General features: G+C 45.6%; 2 protein-coding genes across 4 annotated transcripts in view; both read right to left on the minus strand.

Annotated features, from left to right (window-relative positions):
- Window positions 1-760: 760 nt before the first annotated feature.
- GEMIN4 (gem nuclear organelle associated protein 4) lies at window positions 761-8,679 on the minus strand. The gene is made up of 2 exons (XM_066263091.1): window positions 8,514-8,679; window positions 761-4,119 (listed from the first exon to the last, which is right to left on the minus strand). Exons 1-2 carry the CDS (start codon window positions 8,521-8,523, stop codon window positions 956-958), a joined length of 3,174 nt encoding a protein of 1,057 aa, XP_066119188.1. The 5' UTR covers window positions 8,524-8,679; the 3' UTR covers window positions 761-955.
- Window positions 8,680-11,408: 2,729 nt separating this feature from the next.
- The window catches only part of GLOD4 (glyoxalase domain containing 4), a 29,431-nt gene continuing 23,624 nt past the window's right edge, over window positions 11,409-17,215 (minus strand). For all 3 annotated transcript variants that reach the window (XR_010729510.1, XM_066263093.1, XM_066263092.1), the window contains one exon: window positions 11,409-12,798. Coding sequence is in view for 2 of the 3 variants with exons in the window: in XM_066263093.1 (XP_066119190.1) it covers window positions 12,733-12,798 (66 nt within the window). In the remaining variant the exon portion in view is untranslated. The remainder of the gene's footprint in view (window positions 12,799-17,215) is intronic.

Genomic DNA, 17,215 nt, shown 5'->3' on the forward strand with positions numbered 1-17,215 from the left:
TATTTTTATAACCTATAACTCATAGAATAGTGCTTGTATAAAAAAATTCACACAAAGTTGCTAAAGAGCATACAATTTCCAAAAAATTGTCCTGGGTTTTTGTTACATTGTTTTCTAAGGATGCACTCTAATCAATGGTAAAATGCAGGCATTATGTGGTGTTTCATTATCTTTGGTAAAACTATTCTCATTATTGTGTCTCCTCACAGTATTAACTCTGATACCCACTTTGTGCAGGGTCTGCTGCCACCCTGCTCCTATTCTTCAGAACCATGACAATCTGCAGATCATTAAACACATCTCTGCTGTGTTTGCCAGACCTAGGTTTAGCACAGTCCCTGCTGGACCCACCAAATGGAGGGAGTTAAGGCTACAGACAGAAGTCCTCAATTCACAAGCCATCCATTTTCTTGAAGTCCTTAATCTACCCCCAGCACTGAATTCTCTTGGTCCCTCTTTTACAACGGTGCAGACCTTTTGGGCACAACTGATGGCAGAATAGAGTTCTTTTCCTTACTGCTTGCCCTTTCCAAGAAACCACAGAATGACTCCTGGAGAGGGTTTCAGTGCAAAAGAACACATATACCTTGTAATTTTTCTACTTGGGTGGTCCACCTTTGGACTTCTGTACCAGATATTAGGGTGGAGAAGTCCAATTCTGAACATGTTCCTCTCAGCTTGGTCCCTAAGTCTCTAGCTGAGCCCACTTTCAGCACGTCTAAGCCTAGACTAGACTACTGAGGAAAAGACTCAAAAGAGGTAAGATGAAACACAAAAATGAGAATTTTATTATAATTTTTGTTACAAATACCCAAGAAACTTTTCTTTACACTGTTACTGCCATTTACTTTTTAGCTTGTGTACAATCTCACATAACTGAAGTTCGTTTCTCAGCTCTAGCCCCTCCAAACAGACCCACCCAGTGGAGGCCCAGCTGTTTTCTGATCGACAAAGGTCAGAAGTTGCTTATCTTCTGCAGCAGGGTTTGGCGTCGCTCCTCAGGACTAATGTTCTCGGCAATGGACTTTAGGAAGTGTTGCTCATTTACTTTCTGGAGTAAGGCACTAACAGAAGAGTTGGTCTTACTCAGGGTTTCATAGCAGGTGAGGATTTCCAAGGCCAAAACATACAGTGGCTCACACACCTCTTGATGGAGCATGGCCATGATGTGCAGAACATGACAGAATACCTGGGTATAAAAAAATAGCGCTTCCTGGGTCAGGTCCTGTTCTTGTCCTTGGGCCCAAGGGCCAACTGACTGTATCAACCTAACCGAGTCCAGGAGGTTGGTCACACTGCTACAGAGGAGTCTGACCACGTGGCTCCAGCCGTCCATAGGAAGCCAATTACGACAACTCTGGCTGCAGAGAAACTGGAAAACCCTCAGGAGGAGTATGGAGAGTTGAAGCTCCTGGGCCATGGGTTTCAGGTTAAGCAGAGGAACAAACTGAATATATTCCAGGCTGTAAGGGACATGTAGGAGTTGCTTCTCCAACAGCCTCCTGGTCAACTGGTAGAGGTACTGCCACTCCTGGGTGCTGCACCAAGGCATGATTTGCACCAGGGCTACCAGAAAGCCCTTGCTGAACAATCGGACCTCCTCAGGGTTCCCCACCCCGAGCACCAAGAGGGAGAGCATCTGCTCCGAGATGCTGCTGGAGATGCAGCAGCACTCCATCCAGGCAAGGAGCCCTGTGCCTGGCCCGTAGCCAGGGTGGGCCTGGGAGGTCCACTCATCCTGAGACAGCTTACAGATCTCAAAGAGTGTGGCAGGCACCTCACACTTGAAGTGGCCCTCAAAGAAATTCTTCAGCCTCAGGCCCACAGTCCAGTCTAGTTGCTCCAACTTCCGGTGGAGCCAGGACAGGGACTTGCTCCAGGTGTCTGGGGAGAAGGTCTCGGCATTAGCTAACACGATCTCACAGAGGAGCTCCAGGATGTGGATCACCAGGTCCTTCCCATCCAAAGAGAGGCACCGCTTCTCCTTGGGGAGCTGCCAGTATTTGCTGAAGCAGTCCAGAAGCTGGCACAGGCTGAAGATCAGCGGGAACGGAAAACAGGTCTGGAGCCAGTATTCCTCTAAGCTGGCATTTGCTTCGAGGGTCTGGATGAAGATCTTCAGGCTGAGGTCCACCTCTTCAACATCTAGCATCAGGAAGGGCAGGACGAATTCCCTCAGCACCTCATCGGGCTCCAGAAGAGCAGCGACTGGAATGCCCTGGGGCTTCACGGGACTCATCAGGCATCTCAGGAGCTCCAAAAACTGCTTTTCTTCCTTGGGTGTAGAGAACTTTGTCCAGACGGTTTCCTTGAGGCATGACACCACAAACGTGGTGGATGGGTTTGGACCCTGCTCCTCCGTGAACCTGAGGGCGGGGAAGGCGGTGAGAATCTGAGCCAGGAACTTGTGGGTGCTGACACTGACCACAGCCATGCTGCACAGTTTCTTCACTGTGACCTCTGGGTGCAGTATGACCAAGCGGGCCACGGAGGCCACAGCTTTAGCCAAGCCCTGTTGGGAAGCACTCTGTGCAAGTTGGTTAAAGGTCGTGTTGAGGTCTTCCTCAAACCCCTCCAAGTAAGTCAACAACTTCTCAGAGAGGCCCTTTCGCCCCCAGGAAACCAGAATACCTGAGAGGACTTTATTTTTATCTGGCAGCGAGAGGTCTGCATAACACTCCAGGATCAAGTTGATCACTTGTTTGATCTGCAATTCAGGAATGGCTCTGTCTGTCGTACTGACCTCCACCACTGTCTCCAGCAGCCTTAACACCAAATCTGGCTCTCGGAAGAGAGCCTGGTTATTAACCAGGCAGGCTAGCCACTCGTCCGAGAAGGCCCACTTCTTCTCAGAAGCAAAAATGTAGCACATTTCCATATGCCGATCCATCTTCTGCTCGATGATGGCCATGGCGATCGAGGCAGTGATGTCCTCCTCCAAGCTCTTGTTTAGTACCCTGTTCGTTTTCCTCAGGAAATCCCTGATGCACTCAGCCAGTTCAGAGACCGCCTGCCTCTCTTCCTTCGACAAGCTGGTGGTTTCCAGGTAGAGCTTCAAGTTCTCGCTGAAGGATGTCAGACTGTCACACAGCCGGTAGCTGTCATAATTTGTCCCCTGGCTGCTGCTGAGCATGGCCTGCAGCTCCTCCCCCCACTCCCGCAGCAGGCTGCGCAGGAACTCAAACCCAACAAAAATCGTCTCATTGGGGAGCTTTGCCAGCGAGCTCAGGTTAACTCCCCGTTCTGCCTCCTTCACCTTCTCTGCCATTGCCTGTTGATGATATGGGGTCTGGGTGTCTGAATTCCACACAGAGATCACTGTGGCCAGTTTGTCTAGATACACAGTCGCAGACACTTCCTGAGGGTCGTCCTCCATCAGCGCAAACACGGTCAGCATGTCAGCCAAGTTGGCTAGTGCACAGCACCTCATCCTGGGGCACAGGATTCTATTCTGGATTTGCTTCAGCCCAGTGAGCAGCATGGCCAACAGTGGCATGGTAGGACACACATCTGGATCTGACTTAAATCTCTTTGGAGGGTGGGAGAACTCATCTGAAGAAGACAGGTACTTATGGGCCATTGTCCTAAACTGAGACAGCAGGGGGTCCTGCGGGTCGCCCCTGTGCTTCATCATTTCCCACCAGACATCAAGGAAGAAGGCCACATCCTTTGAAGACGTGTCAATAGCCATGTGCTCCAAAAAGCGCTCTAGTTCTGCACGGCAGATAGTGGTGGGGAGAGCCATAAGGAGCTGGATAAAGAGTCCAGAAGCTTCCAGGGACTTGAGCAGTTCAAAAAGAACCGTGTGATTGATGGTAGGGATCATGTTGCCTACTGAGAAGAACACATCTTCCTGCCACCAAGTTTCAGTGTCGGACGGTGTGGCGGGGTAGGGCTGAAGAACCTTGGCCCAGATGATGACCAGAGCTTTCCTCTTCCAGGCAAAGGGCTGGGAGCATGCCACGGCAGAGATCTCTTTCAAGGCCTCCACGATGGGCTGCCCCACATGCTCCCAGTCAGACTTTGTCAGCTCTGCCAGTGCTTTGGGGTGGAACAGCTGCTCAGCCAGCAAAAAGCCCCCATGCAAAATAGTCATTTCTTCACAGATATTCAAGGGTCCTGCACAGAGAGAAGCCAAAAAGGATAGAGTATGGTGAAAAATTTCAGAATAGTGCCTGACCAGGCAGTGGCACAGTAGATAAAGCGTTGGACTGGGATACAGAGGACCCAGGTTCGAAACCCCGAGGTCATCGGCTTGAGCACAGGCTCATCTGGTTTGAGCAAGGCTCATCAGCTTGAGCTCAAGTTTCCTGACTTGAGCAAGGGGTTACTCGCTCTGCTGTAGCCCCCCAGTCAAGGCATATATAAGAAAGCAATCAATGAACAACTAAGGTGCCACAAAAAGACTTGATGCTCCTCATCTCTCTCCCTTCCTGTCTGTTGGTCCCTATCTGTCCCTCTCTCTGTCACAAAAAAAAAAAAAAAAAAAAAGAAAGAAAAATTTCAGAATAGTAAGTAGAGGCTAGAAGGAAAGACAGTAGTTAGTATGCTGGCTATCATGATCAGGGTTAGAGATAAGGGTTCAAACACTAGGATCAGTGGAAGGGGAAAGAAAGCGGTGGTTCTAGGAACCCCTGCAGAGATGGAGTCAAAAGGACTTACCTGAGGAATCAAAAAGGACTCCCAAACTCTCTAGCTTGGACCTGGGACAATAACAGCCACCACTGGAAATAGGGGACACAGGAAGCTCAGAACAGGTTTGGAGGGAATAGTGAAGTTTTGGTTATTTGGAGTTTGAGGTATAACAGTAAGGAAGAGATGCCCTCCAGCAATGGAAATGCAGGGTTGAAGCTCCGGAGGAAAGTCAGAGGGGATCAATGGAACCAATGAACTGAAGGAGATCCTGCAGGAGAAGCATTTGATAAGGAAAAGCTGGACTACTGAGGCTAGACTCGTTGAGCGTTGCGACTTCTTAGTTGTTCATTGATTGCTTTCTCACATATGCCTTGACCGTGGGCCTTCAGCAGACCGAGTAACCCCCTGCTAGAGCCAGCGACCTTGGGTCCAAGCTGGTGAGCTCTTTGCTCAAGCCAGATGAGCCCGCGCTCAAGCTGGCGACCTCGGGGTCTCGAACCTGGGTCCTTCCGCATCCCAGTCCGACGCTCTATCCACTGCGCCACCACCTGGTCAGGCCTGAGGCTAGACTCTCCAGCAAAAAATGGGCCAACAGAGCACTTGGGGAAGAAGGGTTTGAGATGGCAAAAGGACAGTATCAAACTATAGGGGCCACTGAATACATACTGCAGGACCTGAAACTGGGCTTATAATTATGATACAGATTAAGAGGCACATGGCCCCAGGGCTGTAGGCTCTGAGGCAATCAGACAAACCCTACATTTCCCCTTTTCTCTTATAGCCTTGTCCTGCAAACAGGTTCCAATTGTTCTGCCTTTCAGGGGAATCATTCACCCCATGGCTTCTTCCATCAAGAACAGCTACTCATGGCCATGGTACTCTGGTAGAAACGAAGGGGTAGGTAGGAAAAATAATGCACTACATTAAGAAAAGTCCTTCCTTCATTGAGCCGTGCACTGACATAGGCTTCTCAAGGATGGCATCTTGGGAAGTTTAATCAGACATGAGTTTAGCTCAGCCATTTAAAAGCAGTATAGCCTGACCTGTGGTGGTGCAATGGATAAAGCGTCAACCTGGAAACACTGAGGTTGCCGGTTCAAAACCCTGGCTTGCCTGGTCAAGGCACATATGGGGGTTGATGCTTCCTGCTCCTCCCCCCCCCCTCTCTCTCTCCCCCTCCTCGCTAAAATGAAAAAAAAAAATAAAAGCAGTATGATCTTGGACAGATAACTTCTCTGAACCTCCCTTCTGCTTATGTGGGGATAATACAAACTTTTTTTTCCCACTTATTCATTTTAGAGAGTAGAAAGAGAAGTGGGCGAGAAGCAGGAAGTATCAACTCCCATATGATCCTTGGCCAGGCAAACCAGAGGTTTCAAACCAGTGACCTCAGCATTCCAGGTTGATGCTTTATCCACTGAGCCACCACAGGCCGGGCCCAATACAAACTTCATATAAAGAGTGTGAGGATTGCCTGATGAGGAGGTAGCACAGTGGATAGAGTGTTGGCCTAGGACGCAGAGGACCCAGGTTCAAAACCCTGAGGTTTTCATTGGCTTGAGCTCAGACTCATAGACATGACCCTATGGTCACTGGCTTGAGCAAGGGGTCACTGGCTCGGCTGGAGGTCCCCTCCCCCATCAAGACACCTTTGGGAAAGGAATGAACAACTAAGGAGCCACAACAAAGAATTGATGCTTCTCATCTCTCTCCCTTCCTGTCTGTCTGTCCCTCTCTCTGTCTCTCGCTTAAAAAAAAAAAAAAAAAAGACTGTGAGGATCAAATGCTATTATACTACTCAAGCCTTTGGCCCTTACCTTGGCTTCCTGTTAGCCCCTGATCCCATCTCCCAGGATGGTGAGGGTTAAACAAGATAGAGCAAAATCGAGCTACAATAAGGATCAGGATACAAGGAGCCTGATGAAATGCTCAATAAATGTTGGTTTTCCCCAAACCTTTTTTTTTTTTTAATATTTTATTTATTTATTCATTTTTTTAGAGAGGAGAGAAAGAGAGAGAGAGAGGAGAGAAAGAAGGGGGGAGGAGCTGGAAGCATCAACTCCCTCCCATGTGTGCCTTGACCAGGCAAGCCCAGGGTTTTTTTGAACCAGCGACCTCAGCATTTCCAGGTCGACGCTTTATCCACTGCGCCACCACAGGTCAGGCTCCCCAAACCTTTTGATTGTTGATAGGACCAGAATCTTGTCACTATTCTTGGCCTCCCTGAACTCAGAAACATGAGAAGACATACACAGATCTTTCTCACGTGTTTCCTTTGGCCCTGAAACTAAATCAGAGCACAAACACTGGCCACTATGCAATATTCCTGACTCCTCTCCCTTTCCCAAGGCCCAGGGATGCCATCCCTTTCTTAGTCCTTCATATTCCCAATAATCCATCTTCCAACGGAGAGATTCCCAACTCCAGCAGACTAAGGAACATCCTGCTCCTTCAACCATTTATGGAAGCAGTAAAAGGTCAAGGGATCAGCGCTCCTATGCAGCTCACACTGGTGAAGGTATCCACCGTAGCTCTCAGTGGCAGAGATGGACTCCCAGGGAGGGTTAAGGTGCTGAATGGTGTCTCTCTGGAGGTCTGGACCTCTTTTCTGGCTCAGACCACTCTTCAGGGCACCAAAATATGTTCCCTATGACTCTGTAAATTGAATTTTATTGTGCTATCAGCTCAGCTGAGATGTTTGGCCCCCAACAGCTACTTTCCAGAAACATTAGGACATGTGCTACCTGCCTGACCTGTGGCAGCATAGTAGATAAAGTGTTGACCTGGAACACTGAGGTCGCTGGTTCGAAACCCAGGACTTGCCTGGTCAAGGCACATATGGGAATTGATGCTTCCTGTGCCTCACCCCTCTCCCTCCCTTCTCTAAAATGAATTAAAAAATTTATTATTAATTCCTACTCTGTGCCAGGCACTGCCCTAGGTGGTACACATGTAAGATCTCTTTAAGTCTTCATCTCAACCTTCTGAGGACTGTATTATTCCTGTTTTAGAGATGGGAACATGGAGACTCAAAAACAATTTACTCAAAATGTTGCAAACCACGTAAGTGGTTGGGTAGAAATCACCACATCCTGTAGGGCTTCAAAATCTTCCAGCTCTACCATTTCACCACTTAAGAACTGGCTGGAGCCAGGGACAAGAACTTTTCTCCACGGCTTAGTATGACTGACATACCTTGGGGTGCCTCACCCCAGCTCTCCCAGAGCAGTCTCCTGGTCTTAAGCCCTTAGGAGCATGTCCAGAAGGATAAGAGGCTGGGCAAGGAGCCACAGATTTATACCAGCTCCTCCCTCCCTCCTTCCAAATTTTGCCCCTCAGGATTCTGAATCAAGGTGGACATGCCACCGCGGCTGTCCCTCCCCACAACTGTTAGTCTGCTGAACGCTACGTACCAGGCACTGTGCCGGGAGTCGTATACACGTGATCTCAATGAAAACTCCCCCAAACTCTGAAGTGGACACATTACTATCTCCGTTTTATCAATGAGGACTTCACGTGCGAAAGTCACTTGCTCAAGAACTTATCAGGCTTTCAACAAACGAGACAGTCAAGCATCCGGGATACCCCCGGGCGCCCTGCAAACCTGGAATTTTCAAAAGCACGTGCACGAACCTTCTTCACTTTCAGGAAATCTAACCACCCAGTTTGGCCCTTCACAGGGAAGGGGGATAAAGGGGGAAAGAGACGAACCCAAGGAGCGGCGGGGCCGGTCTACAGTCAGGTCTCACGACCTCCGGTCTCCAAAACCCCTTCCCAACCCGGAGGCCTCCCTTAGCCGGGCCCATTCAGCATTGCCCTGGTCGCCCGTTTCGGGACGCGGCCCAGACAGGCTCCGGAAGAGGATCTGAGACACTCACCTAGGTCCATGGCGGGGTCGCAAGTGGCGGCGCCGTCAGCCCCTAGCTCGCAAAGCGGCGAGTACTGCGCAGGCACCACCGCACAATGGGCGGCCGCAGGGGGGCGGGACTATAGGCCTCGCTTCAATCCCCGCCCACAGTCTCAGCTCCAGTCGCGAGCAGTCAGCATTAGGCTCGCTCCGCTCCGCGCGCACGCGCAGTCCTCACCTACGAGCCCGCAGCGTCGAGGCCACAAGCCCACAGCGCCCTCTATCGGCTCTAGGCCTCCAACCCGCCAACAGGCTGGTACCGACTCCGCCCTCCTGCCGCTGCAAGCCCGACCCCTCCCTCTCCACCGCTTCAGATCCTGCTCACCTGTAGACCGGTCCCCTCAATTTCCACTCCGCGTGGCCACCCGTCTATTCAGTTCCCTGCCAAGCCCTGCTTCCTGATCCCAGTGGGGCTTACCTATTAGCTCCATTCCTAGCCCTGGCCCCGCATTCTGCTCCGCCCAGTAACCCCTGGGACCCTCTGCACACAGCTGACCCACACTGAAATGTCCCTCGCCAGACTGCCCACTAACCAGCACAGAGGTGCTCCATAATAACGGCAGGCTCCCTTTCCTGCAGCAGATCTTCCCGTCGCACAGCCTCACAATCGTCCCCAGGATTCCTCCTCTGACTACAACAGCAGCTCCTTAATTTTCTGGCTTCATATACGCCTTTGAATGTTAATAGTTGTCCTCCCCAGAAAATGTAGTGTGAGCCAGATCAGGGGGGAGAGCCAATCCAGTGGGCCCTAGTTTGCAAGGTTAGTTTATAAAAATGTACATTTGATTTCTCACTGAGAACACACACAAATATCCTGTGTTCTTCTCATGTATTATCCTGTCTCCTTTTCTCCCTTTCCCTTCTTCTTAAGACTTGTCAGCCTCAAGTGTTTCTAACTTTCTACTTTCCAGTTTCCAGTGCCAGGTATCACCTAGAAGAGAGGGGCCCAGGCTCAGTTCCCACAATGTGCCATGTGGAGTTTGAGTTGGCCTGTGCTGCTATAAAGCAGTTGAAGACCCCTGTGAGTGATCAGGAGAAACTGTTAGTGTATAGCTTCTACAAACAGGCCACCCAGGGCGACTGCAACATTCCTGCCCCACCTGCCACAGATACGAAAGCCAAGGCCAAGTGGGAGGCATGGAACAAGTACAAAGGGATGTCCAAGATGGATGCCATGAGGAACTACATTGCTAAAGTAGAAGAACTGAAGAAAAAAGAAACTGGCTAAGGATGACAAAATTCAAACAGAACCAAGTAACATGGTTCCTCTGGGGAAATGGGCTTCTCTAAAGACCTTGGTGGCTAAAATGTCCTGAAACTTTAACAACAATAGCTGGGACATCAATAAACTACTTAAACTGCATGAAAGTGGATGCCTGTTGTTGGAAAAGCAACAAACTCAAAGTTATTGTGTGAGTCCTGAGGAGTTGTCCAAAATGTATAAAAAGCATCTCTCCTTGAGGGCAAGTTCCATCAAAACTGGCTTTCAGTATGATTCTCTGTAGTGTTCCCAGCCTCCCTAGTCTCAGATCATATGTAGATATTTGGCAGTAGAGGGGTGGGAAGAGAATCATGCTATGAAAATGCCCAACGTCTGAGGTAAGAGACGCTCACCATCTGGCGGAGGGTACGGTAAGGAGAGGAGGCTGAGGCCCCTTATCTCTTCTAAAGATGTCCATTCACTACTAACTCAACATTACGGATGGAAAGGGGCTTTGTCTTCCAAAAAGCTAAAGTCAAATCCTACCAAAAAAGCCTCTACTGGAACACAGGCCTGATGAAGTTAATGTTCTGAGGAAAGTCAGACTTTTAGTGAAGTAATTAATTTGTAGTGAAGTATCACAATATAGCAGTTGAGAGACACTGGAGCAGACAGTTTTCAAATCCCACCTCTGAAACACTCACATAAGGCCTAGCAATCAAAATTTTTTTGGGGCTTCTATATAGCTAATCCTTGTTTCTACTTGGGATGTTGGTGGGACAATATGTACATGTATGCACATGAGATTTGTTTTAGTACAACAAACCCCTTGACCCACATGCAAGGACCAGAGTGCCCAAGCTCAGCTTCTCCTTAGTATTGATTATCATGAAGGCATCAATGCACAATGTTGTACTGGGATATGGAGTACTAAATGATATTATTAGAGATGTTTCAAAGCAGAAGGTCAGTAGTGGGATGGAATTTTCCAATACTTTTCCTCAATTAAAAGCTACTTTGGCCTGACAGGTGGTAGTGCAGTGGATGAGACATTGACCTGGGACACTGAGGTCCCAAGTTTGAAGCCCTGAGGTTGCCAGCTTGAGTGCAGGCTCATCTGGCTTGAGCGTGGGCTCACCAGCTTGAGCCTAGGGTTGCCAGGTTGGGTGTGGGATCATCAACATAATCTCATGATCGCTGGCATAAGCCCATGGTTGTTGGCTTGAGCAGGGGGTCACTGGCTCAGCTGGAGCTCCCTGGTCAAGGCAAATATGAGAAGCAATCAATGAGCAACTAAAGTGATGCAACTACAAGTTGATGCTTCTCATCTCTTTCCCTTCCGTCTTGTCTCTCTCATAATAATAATAATATAATAATAATAATAATAATGAAGTCCCAGGTAGATAAAAAGCATTAATTGCTATCATGCAGAATTGTACATTTAATTTGATGTATGGTAAAATATAAGCAGATAAAGAGGGATCTAGTATATGTTTAGTCATTCAGTACTTATATAAACCACTTATTTTACTATAACAAACTAAGAAGGCCACATCACAGCAGCCTAATACACTGGAAAAAGTATAGTTTCTTTTCACAAAAACAGTATTACTAAAGATAAACATCAATAATTACTAATAGAAAATTTGAGAATTAACAAATCATAGAGACACAGAAGTTTATTTGATTACTCAGAATTCATACAGTAATTTCCCTGTATATAGGGAAAAAAGTGAACCATCTAGAAGAGTAACATATATAACTTGGTTTGTTTTGAAACTCATGATTACTTCCCTAATATAGAATTTAAATTAAATGAAAAGTGCTGTGCAGCTAGAAAAAGATTTTTCTCCCTCAGTGAAGGTAAGGTCATCCTCTAAGAGAGTGAGCTGAAATTCACCCTGAAATTTGTACATCCCACCCTGCCAGCCAGGAAGAACAGCAGGTGCTATGATTTACAAGTTATTAAATCTATACTATTCTGGAACAGATATCCTGAGTCAGTCCTTTCCCATCTCATCGATTTCTTTCCAAAAACTTGAACCTGCCCACCACTTTAAATAATGACTCTTACCAGTTAGTATAACAGCTTGACTTCAGAAGTATATCTTTAAAAAATATTTAGTAATAACTATGCCCAATATAATTTATGTTTCCAGTGAATAAAATATATCTGTTCTGTAGAACCAAACAAAATTGCAAGAAAACATTAAAAAAATTTTTTTCAGGCTAAAGAAATAATTTACTCCGTTTTTAAGAAATTTAACATGTTCTTTTTTTGTGAAGATTTAAAAAAATTACATAAGGAAACTAGGATGAGCCAGGCATGTAGCAACACAACACATTAGATCCTTCTGTTTTTCTCTGGTTACTCAAAGTTTTAAAACAAGGAATGTGGAGGTGTTAAAACTCTTGGTTCAAGGAACAAAATTTCTTTTCTTTTTTTTTACAGGAACAGAGAGAGAGTCAGAGAGAGGGATAGATAGGGACAGACAGACAGGAACCAAAATTTCTTTTAAAATGTTTAAATGTCAAGGCCTGCTAGAGTAAGATATTAGAATAACTGTCAACAGAGCTGGAAGTATTCCTGTTATAAACAATTGATTTGGATTATTTGAACAGGTGTTCTCATAAAATCCACATGCTTACCAAAATTCCTTCCACCCCCAACCAAAGGTAATGTCCTATATAGCTGCCCCAGGCTGGGAAATAATTTATTACTAATCTAATATAGTTACACACAGATTATGCCATTCCACAATGCAGAATACAGCAAGAGTTCTCCTCTAACTGAATCGAGAGTAAAAGAATTTTATACCTAAAATGTAACAGTTTTCAAAGATTACAATACACAAATCTTCACCAGCCCAGCTTCCTTGCTGATACAGGAAACAACCAAGTTGTGAGAGCGTTTTTCACGAATGGACACATCAAACCTCTCAGGTGCTAGATAGGAATCACAAATGCTTGTTCCACGTGATGTCTTCTGCTAACCTGATGCTTTTGGTTTATTTTGTTTAGCAAACCATTCATCACTTTTATCTGCTGCCATTGCCTATGGAAACAGAATTGGAATACATATTCTAAGTCTACAAAATAAAACATATAGTTCACTTTGTATGTCATTGCATTGTCCATAATCAAGAAATAAACAATTGAAAAGTGTTTGTTCAGTATAGAGTATCATGTTTAATTTGATAGGACGCTGATGAGTATTGAGCACCTGCTCGTGGATTTTCACTCTGGAAAGGGCCTGTGGCCAGGCAGTATGGCTGGCTGACTAGAGAGCAAGGACTAGCAGACCAAGCTGTGGGGTCTTCGGCAGAACAGAAAGTGCACCTACTCCTAGCACCTGGGTAGGCTCTCCGGAATCATTAGTGCTCCTGAGACAGCCTAATCATGAGATCAAAGGTAAAAAGCTATTCTGACATTTTAGCTATTGAGCCTGGAACAATTTCCTTTTTCTATACTTCTTTCCACTGATGTTAGTACTGTATGGTTAGTTTTGGGCCACTTAGTTAAATATGAAGGTTTGTTAATAACAATATGTTTTGGTTCCATTGGAGTCCTTTATCCTGTAGTTCCATGCAGTGAGGTGTGCAGAAGCTGAGAAAGCTAAGTCTCTTAAAACTTCTTGTCCAATACAACCAAGCATATGTTAAATAGCTGTTTGATAAGGAGGTACATTCATTTATTCAACAATGAAACAAGTATAGAAATACCTTTAAAAATGCCAGTATTCATTATGAGCTAGTTATTAACTTGGGTTTGGGTGTAGCAGCAGAGACATAGTCTGAGGCTTTGAAGAACACAGAGTAGCTGAAGACTCAGATATGAAAACAACAATTTGCATAAAGGCATGGGGGGGCATGGGAGCACATGCTATAATAGAACAATAAAGTAACAGCAGCCTGAAAGGAAAGGAGTAACTAACTGATTGGAGAAATAACGTAAAAACACTCATCTACCTCAGCAAGAAGTCAAAAGATGTCTGCAAAAGAAAATGCAGAAACAGATATATGTATTTTTTATTTAAAAACAGTGATGCTGAGAGTGGCTACCCTGGGCAGTGGGACTCAGCGATGGGGCAAGACAAAGAGTATTTAAAAATAAAAAATATGCAGAAAAAACACACCAACCCACACAGATGTGGAAATTTCTGTCTTTTAAGAGCCATTTAAAAAGGGGGGACGGACGGACAACAAACTGTAGTATAGAGAGCCCAAGAAGACGTCTGAGTTTTGAAAGAGGCATTGAATAAGAGGGAAGGAAAAGAAAAACCCTCAAGGGGAGGCAAGAAGATGAAACTTGGCTAATATAAACAGTCCCCTGGGACTGGAATGGAGTGAACTGCCCCATTCACAGGAGAGGCAGGCAGCACAGAGAATCAGAGAGCAGGAAGGGCCAGACCTGCTACAAGCCCTGTCAAGGCATTTGGAATGTATCTTTGAGGCAACAGAGCTATCAGAAGATAAAACAGTTTTTTTAATTACTAGATTTGTGCTTTAGAAAGCTAATGCTGGAAGAAGGGAATGACTAGACGGTGGAAGGAGGCTTCATTCAAAATAAAGTAGACAAGATTTCAGAGGTAAAACTCACTCTTAATGACTAATAGAATTTTGGGGTGAGGAGAAAAAATATTTTTAAATGACTGTATATCTAGAAATATTCTAAAGTAAATTAAATTTAAAGAAATTGGCTTTATGAATTCTAGCTTAAATAATTGGGATAAAAGACATACAATACTGTTTAGGGGAGGGAGCAAAGCAGAAATAGAGAAAAAAGAATGGGCTATAAAGCCTGCAAGATCTGTTTGAATCCTTACCCTGACACATACTGAATGTATACTATTGGGTGACAACATTTTTGAGTCTTGGTTTCCCCATCTGAAAGGGAACTATCAAACTTGCAGATTGTGTAATGTAGGAATATGCTATGAAAATATGCTGAGTTAGAATAAGAATCAGAGACAGAGGTGCCCTAGGGTGAAAGCCCTGAGCAGAGGAGAGTCCAGGGGCCTCTCTGACCGTTAACTGGAAACAGTGCGTGCTGGAAACAGTAAAACAGCAGGATAAGATTCAGCAACAAGAAATGTTTAGGCTCTCAGAACAGAGATTAGGAGTCAGCGTGTTCCTTGTCTTTTATTTCACCCCCTGAAAACTTCTGCTGTCTGCTTCTCTGAGTTATTTGTACTGGCTACTAAGTGAGTAAGGCTGGGGATGGGGCTTTAGTCCTTCAGTCTGCAGATTGGGGCTGTTGCTTCCCCTTGGCCCCTTGGAGCATGTCATCTGGTATCAGGGTAGTTAGTTCACTGTTGCCACAACAGTGTAAGAATAGAGAATATATACAAAGCACTTAAGAGTATGTCATATTTCAAGAACACAGGAGATAAAAAATACTTTTATTTTTATATTATTTTAGAATGGATTTGAGGTGAGAGAAATTAATTTATAGACACACTGAGTATGAAATATCCATGTGAAGAGGTTTCATTGGCTATAAATTTAGTGTGGACACAAGGTACACTAAACATAAAAGAAAAAGTTGTCTGACCAGGTGGTGGCACAGTGGATAGAGTGTCAGACTGGGACACGGAGGATTCAGGTTCAAAACCCCAAGGTCACCGGCTTGAGCACGGGCTCATCGGGTTTGAGCAAGTCTCACCAGCTTGAACCCAAGGTCACTGGCTCGAGCAAGGGGTCACTCGGTCTGCTGTAGCCCCACTGATCAAGGCACATATGAGAAAGCAATCAATGAACAACTAAGATGCTGTAACAAAGAATTGATGCTTCTCCTCTCTCTTCCGTCCTGTCTGTCCCTCTGTCCCTCTCTCTGACTCTGTCTCTGTCATAAAATAAAATATAAATAAAAGAAAAAGTTTACAAACTAAACAAAAAAATTTGTTCTTCAAAACACTCTATTAAGAAAATAAAAAGGGGCCTAAAAAGGTAGTGGCACATTGACCTGGGATGCTGAGGACCGAGGTTCAAAACCCTGAGGTTGCCAGCTTGAGTGTGGGTGCACTAGCTTGAGCATGGAGTCACTGACTTGAGTGTGGGATCATAGACATGACCATGGTTGCTGGCTTGAGTTCAAAGGTTGCTAGCTTGAAGCCCAAGGTTGTTGGCTTGAACAAGGGGTCACTGGCTCAGCCCCCTGGTCAAGGCACATATGAGAAAGCAGCCAATAAACTAAAGTGCCACAAGGAGTCAATGATTCTCATCTTTCTCCCTTCCTTTCTGTCTGTCCCTGCCTGTTTCTCTCTCTCTCATTTAAAAAAAAAAAAAAAAAAAAGGAAAGAAAATACCGTATTTTTAGCTCCTTAAGATAGATGCACCTGACCATAAGACACACCTAGGGTTTTAAGGAGGAAAATAAGAAAAAAAATATTCTGAACCAAATGTTGTGTTAAAATATTTAATAAAATACTCTAGTCTTCGCTCCATAAGACGCACAGGCATTTTCCCCTCCACTTTTGGAGGGAAAAAAATGCATCTTATGGAGCAAAACATATGGTAAATAGGCAAGCCATAAACTGGGAAAAGTACTTGCATCATATCTGGAACTCCAACAAATCAAGAAGAAAAAGATAAATAATCAAAAACTTGTTAATGGATTTCATTGCAAAGGGGGCGGGGATGAGGACAGAAAGAGACTTTGGTCTCTCTGGTGCATGATGCAGTGTGCAGATGAAGGTTTTGTTTTTTTTTGCATTTTTGTTTTGCATTTTTCCAAAGCTGGAAACGGGGAGGCAGTCAGACAGACTCCTACATGCGCCCGACCGGGATCCACCCAGCATGCCCACCAGGGCCGACGCTCTGCCCACCAGGGGGCGATGCTCTGCCCCTCTGGGGTGTCGCTCTGTTGCAATCAGAGCCATCCTAGCGCCTGAGGCAGAAGCCACAGAGCCATCCTCAGCACCCAGGACATCTTTGCTCCAATGGAGCCTCGGCTGCGGGAGGGGAAGAGAGAGACAGAGAGGAAGGAGAGGGGGAGGGGTGGAGAAGCAGATGGGCGCTTCTCCTGTGTGCCCTGGCCGGGAATTGAACCCGGGACTCCTGCACACCAGGCCGACGCTCTACCACTAAGCCAACCAGCCAGGGCCAGATGAGGTTTTATTGAGTTGTACACTTGAAACCTGTATGGTCTGTGAACCAATGTCACCCCAATAAATTCAATTAAAAAATCAAATATTCAAATAAGAGAAGGGACAATTTAGGAAAATAAACTAATTTAAGAAAAGATATATTTAGAGATTAGAGAATAGACTAGAATGGCTAAAATGAAAATAGGTCAGAGGTGTGTCTCCCAGGCAGTCTGTCATGAAACTCAATGAATTATATAACCATTCTGTATTTACACAGTCCAATTACATTAAAGCTAATTAAAAAATACATAGCACAAACCAACTGTATAAAACTATTTTTAGAGGATCAGGGAAATCTGAGTAAGAACTGAATTTTAGGTCACAC

Source organism: Saccopteryx bilineata, chromosome 2, assembly GCF_036850765.1.
Source record: "Saccopteryx bilineata isolate mSacBil1 chromosome 2, mSacBil1_pri_phased_curated, whole genome shotgun sequence".
NCBI classification, from domain to species: Eukaryota; Metazoa; Chordata; class Mammalia; order Chiroptera; family Emballonuridae; genus Saccopteryx; species Saccopteryx bilineata.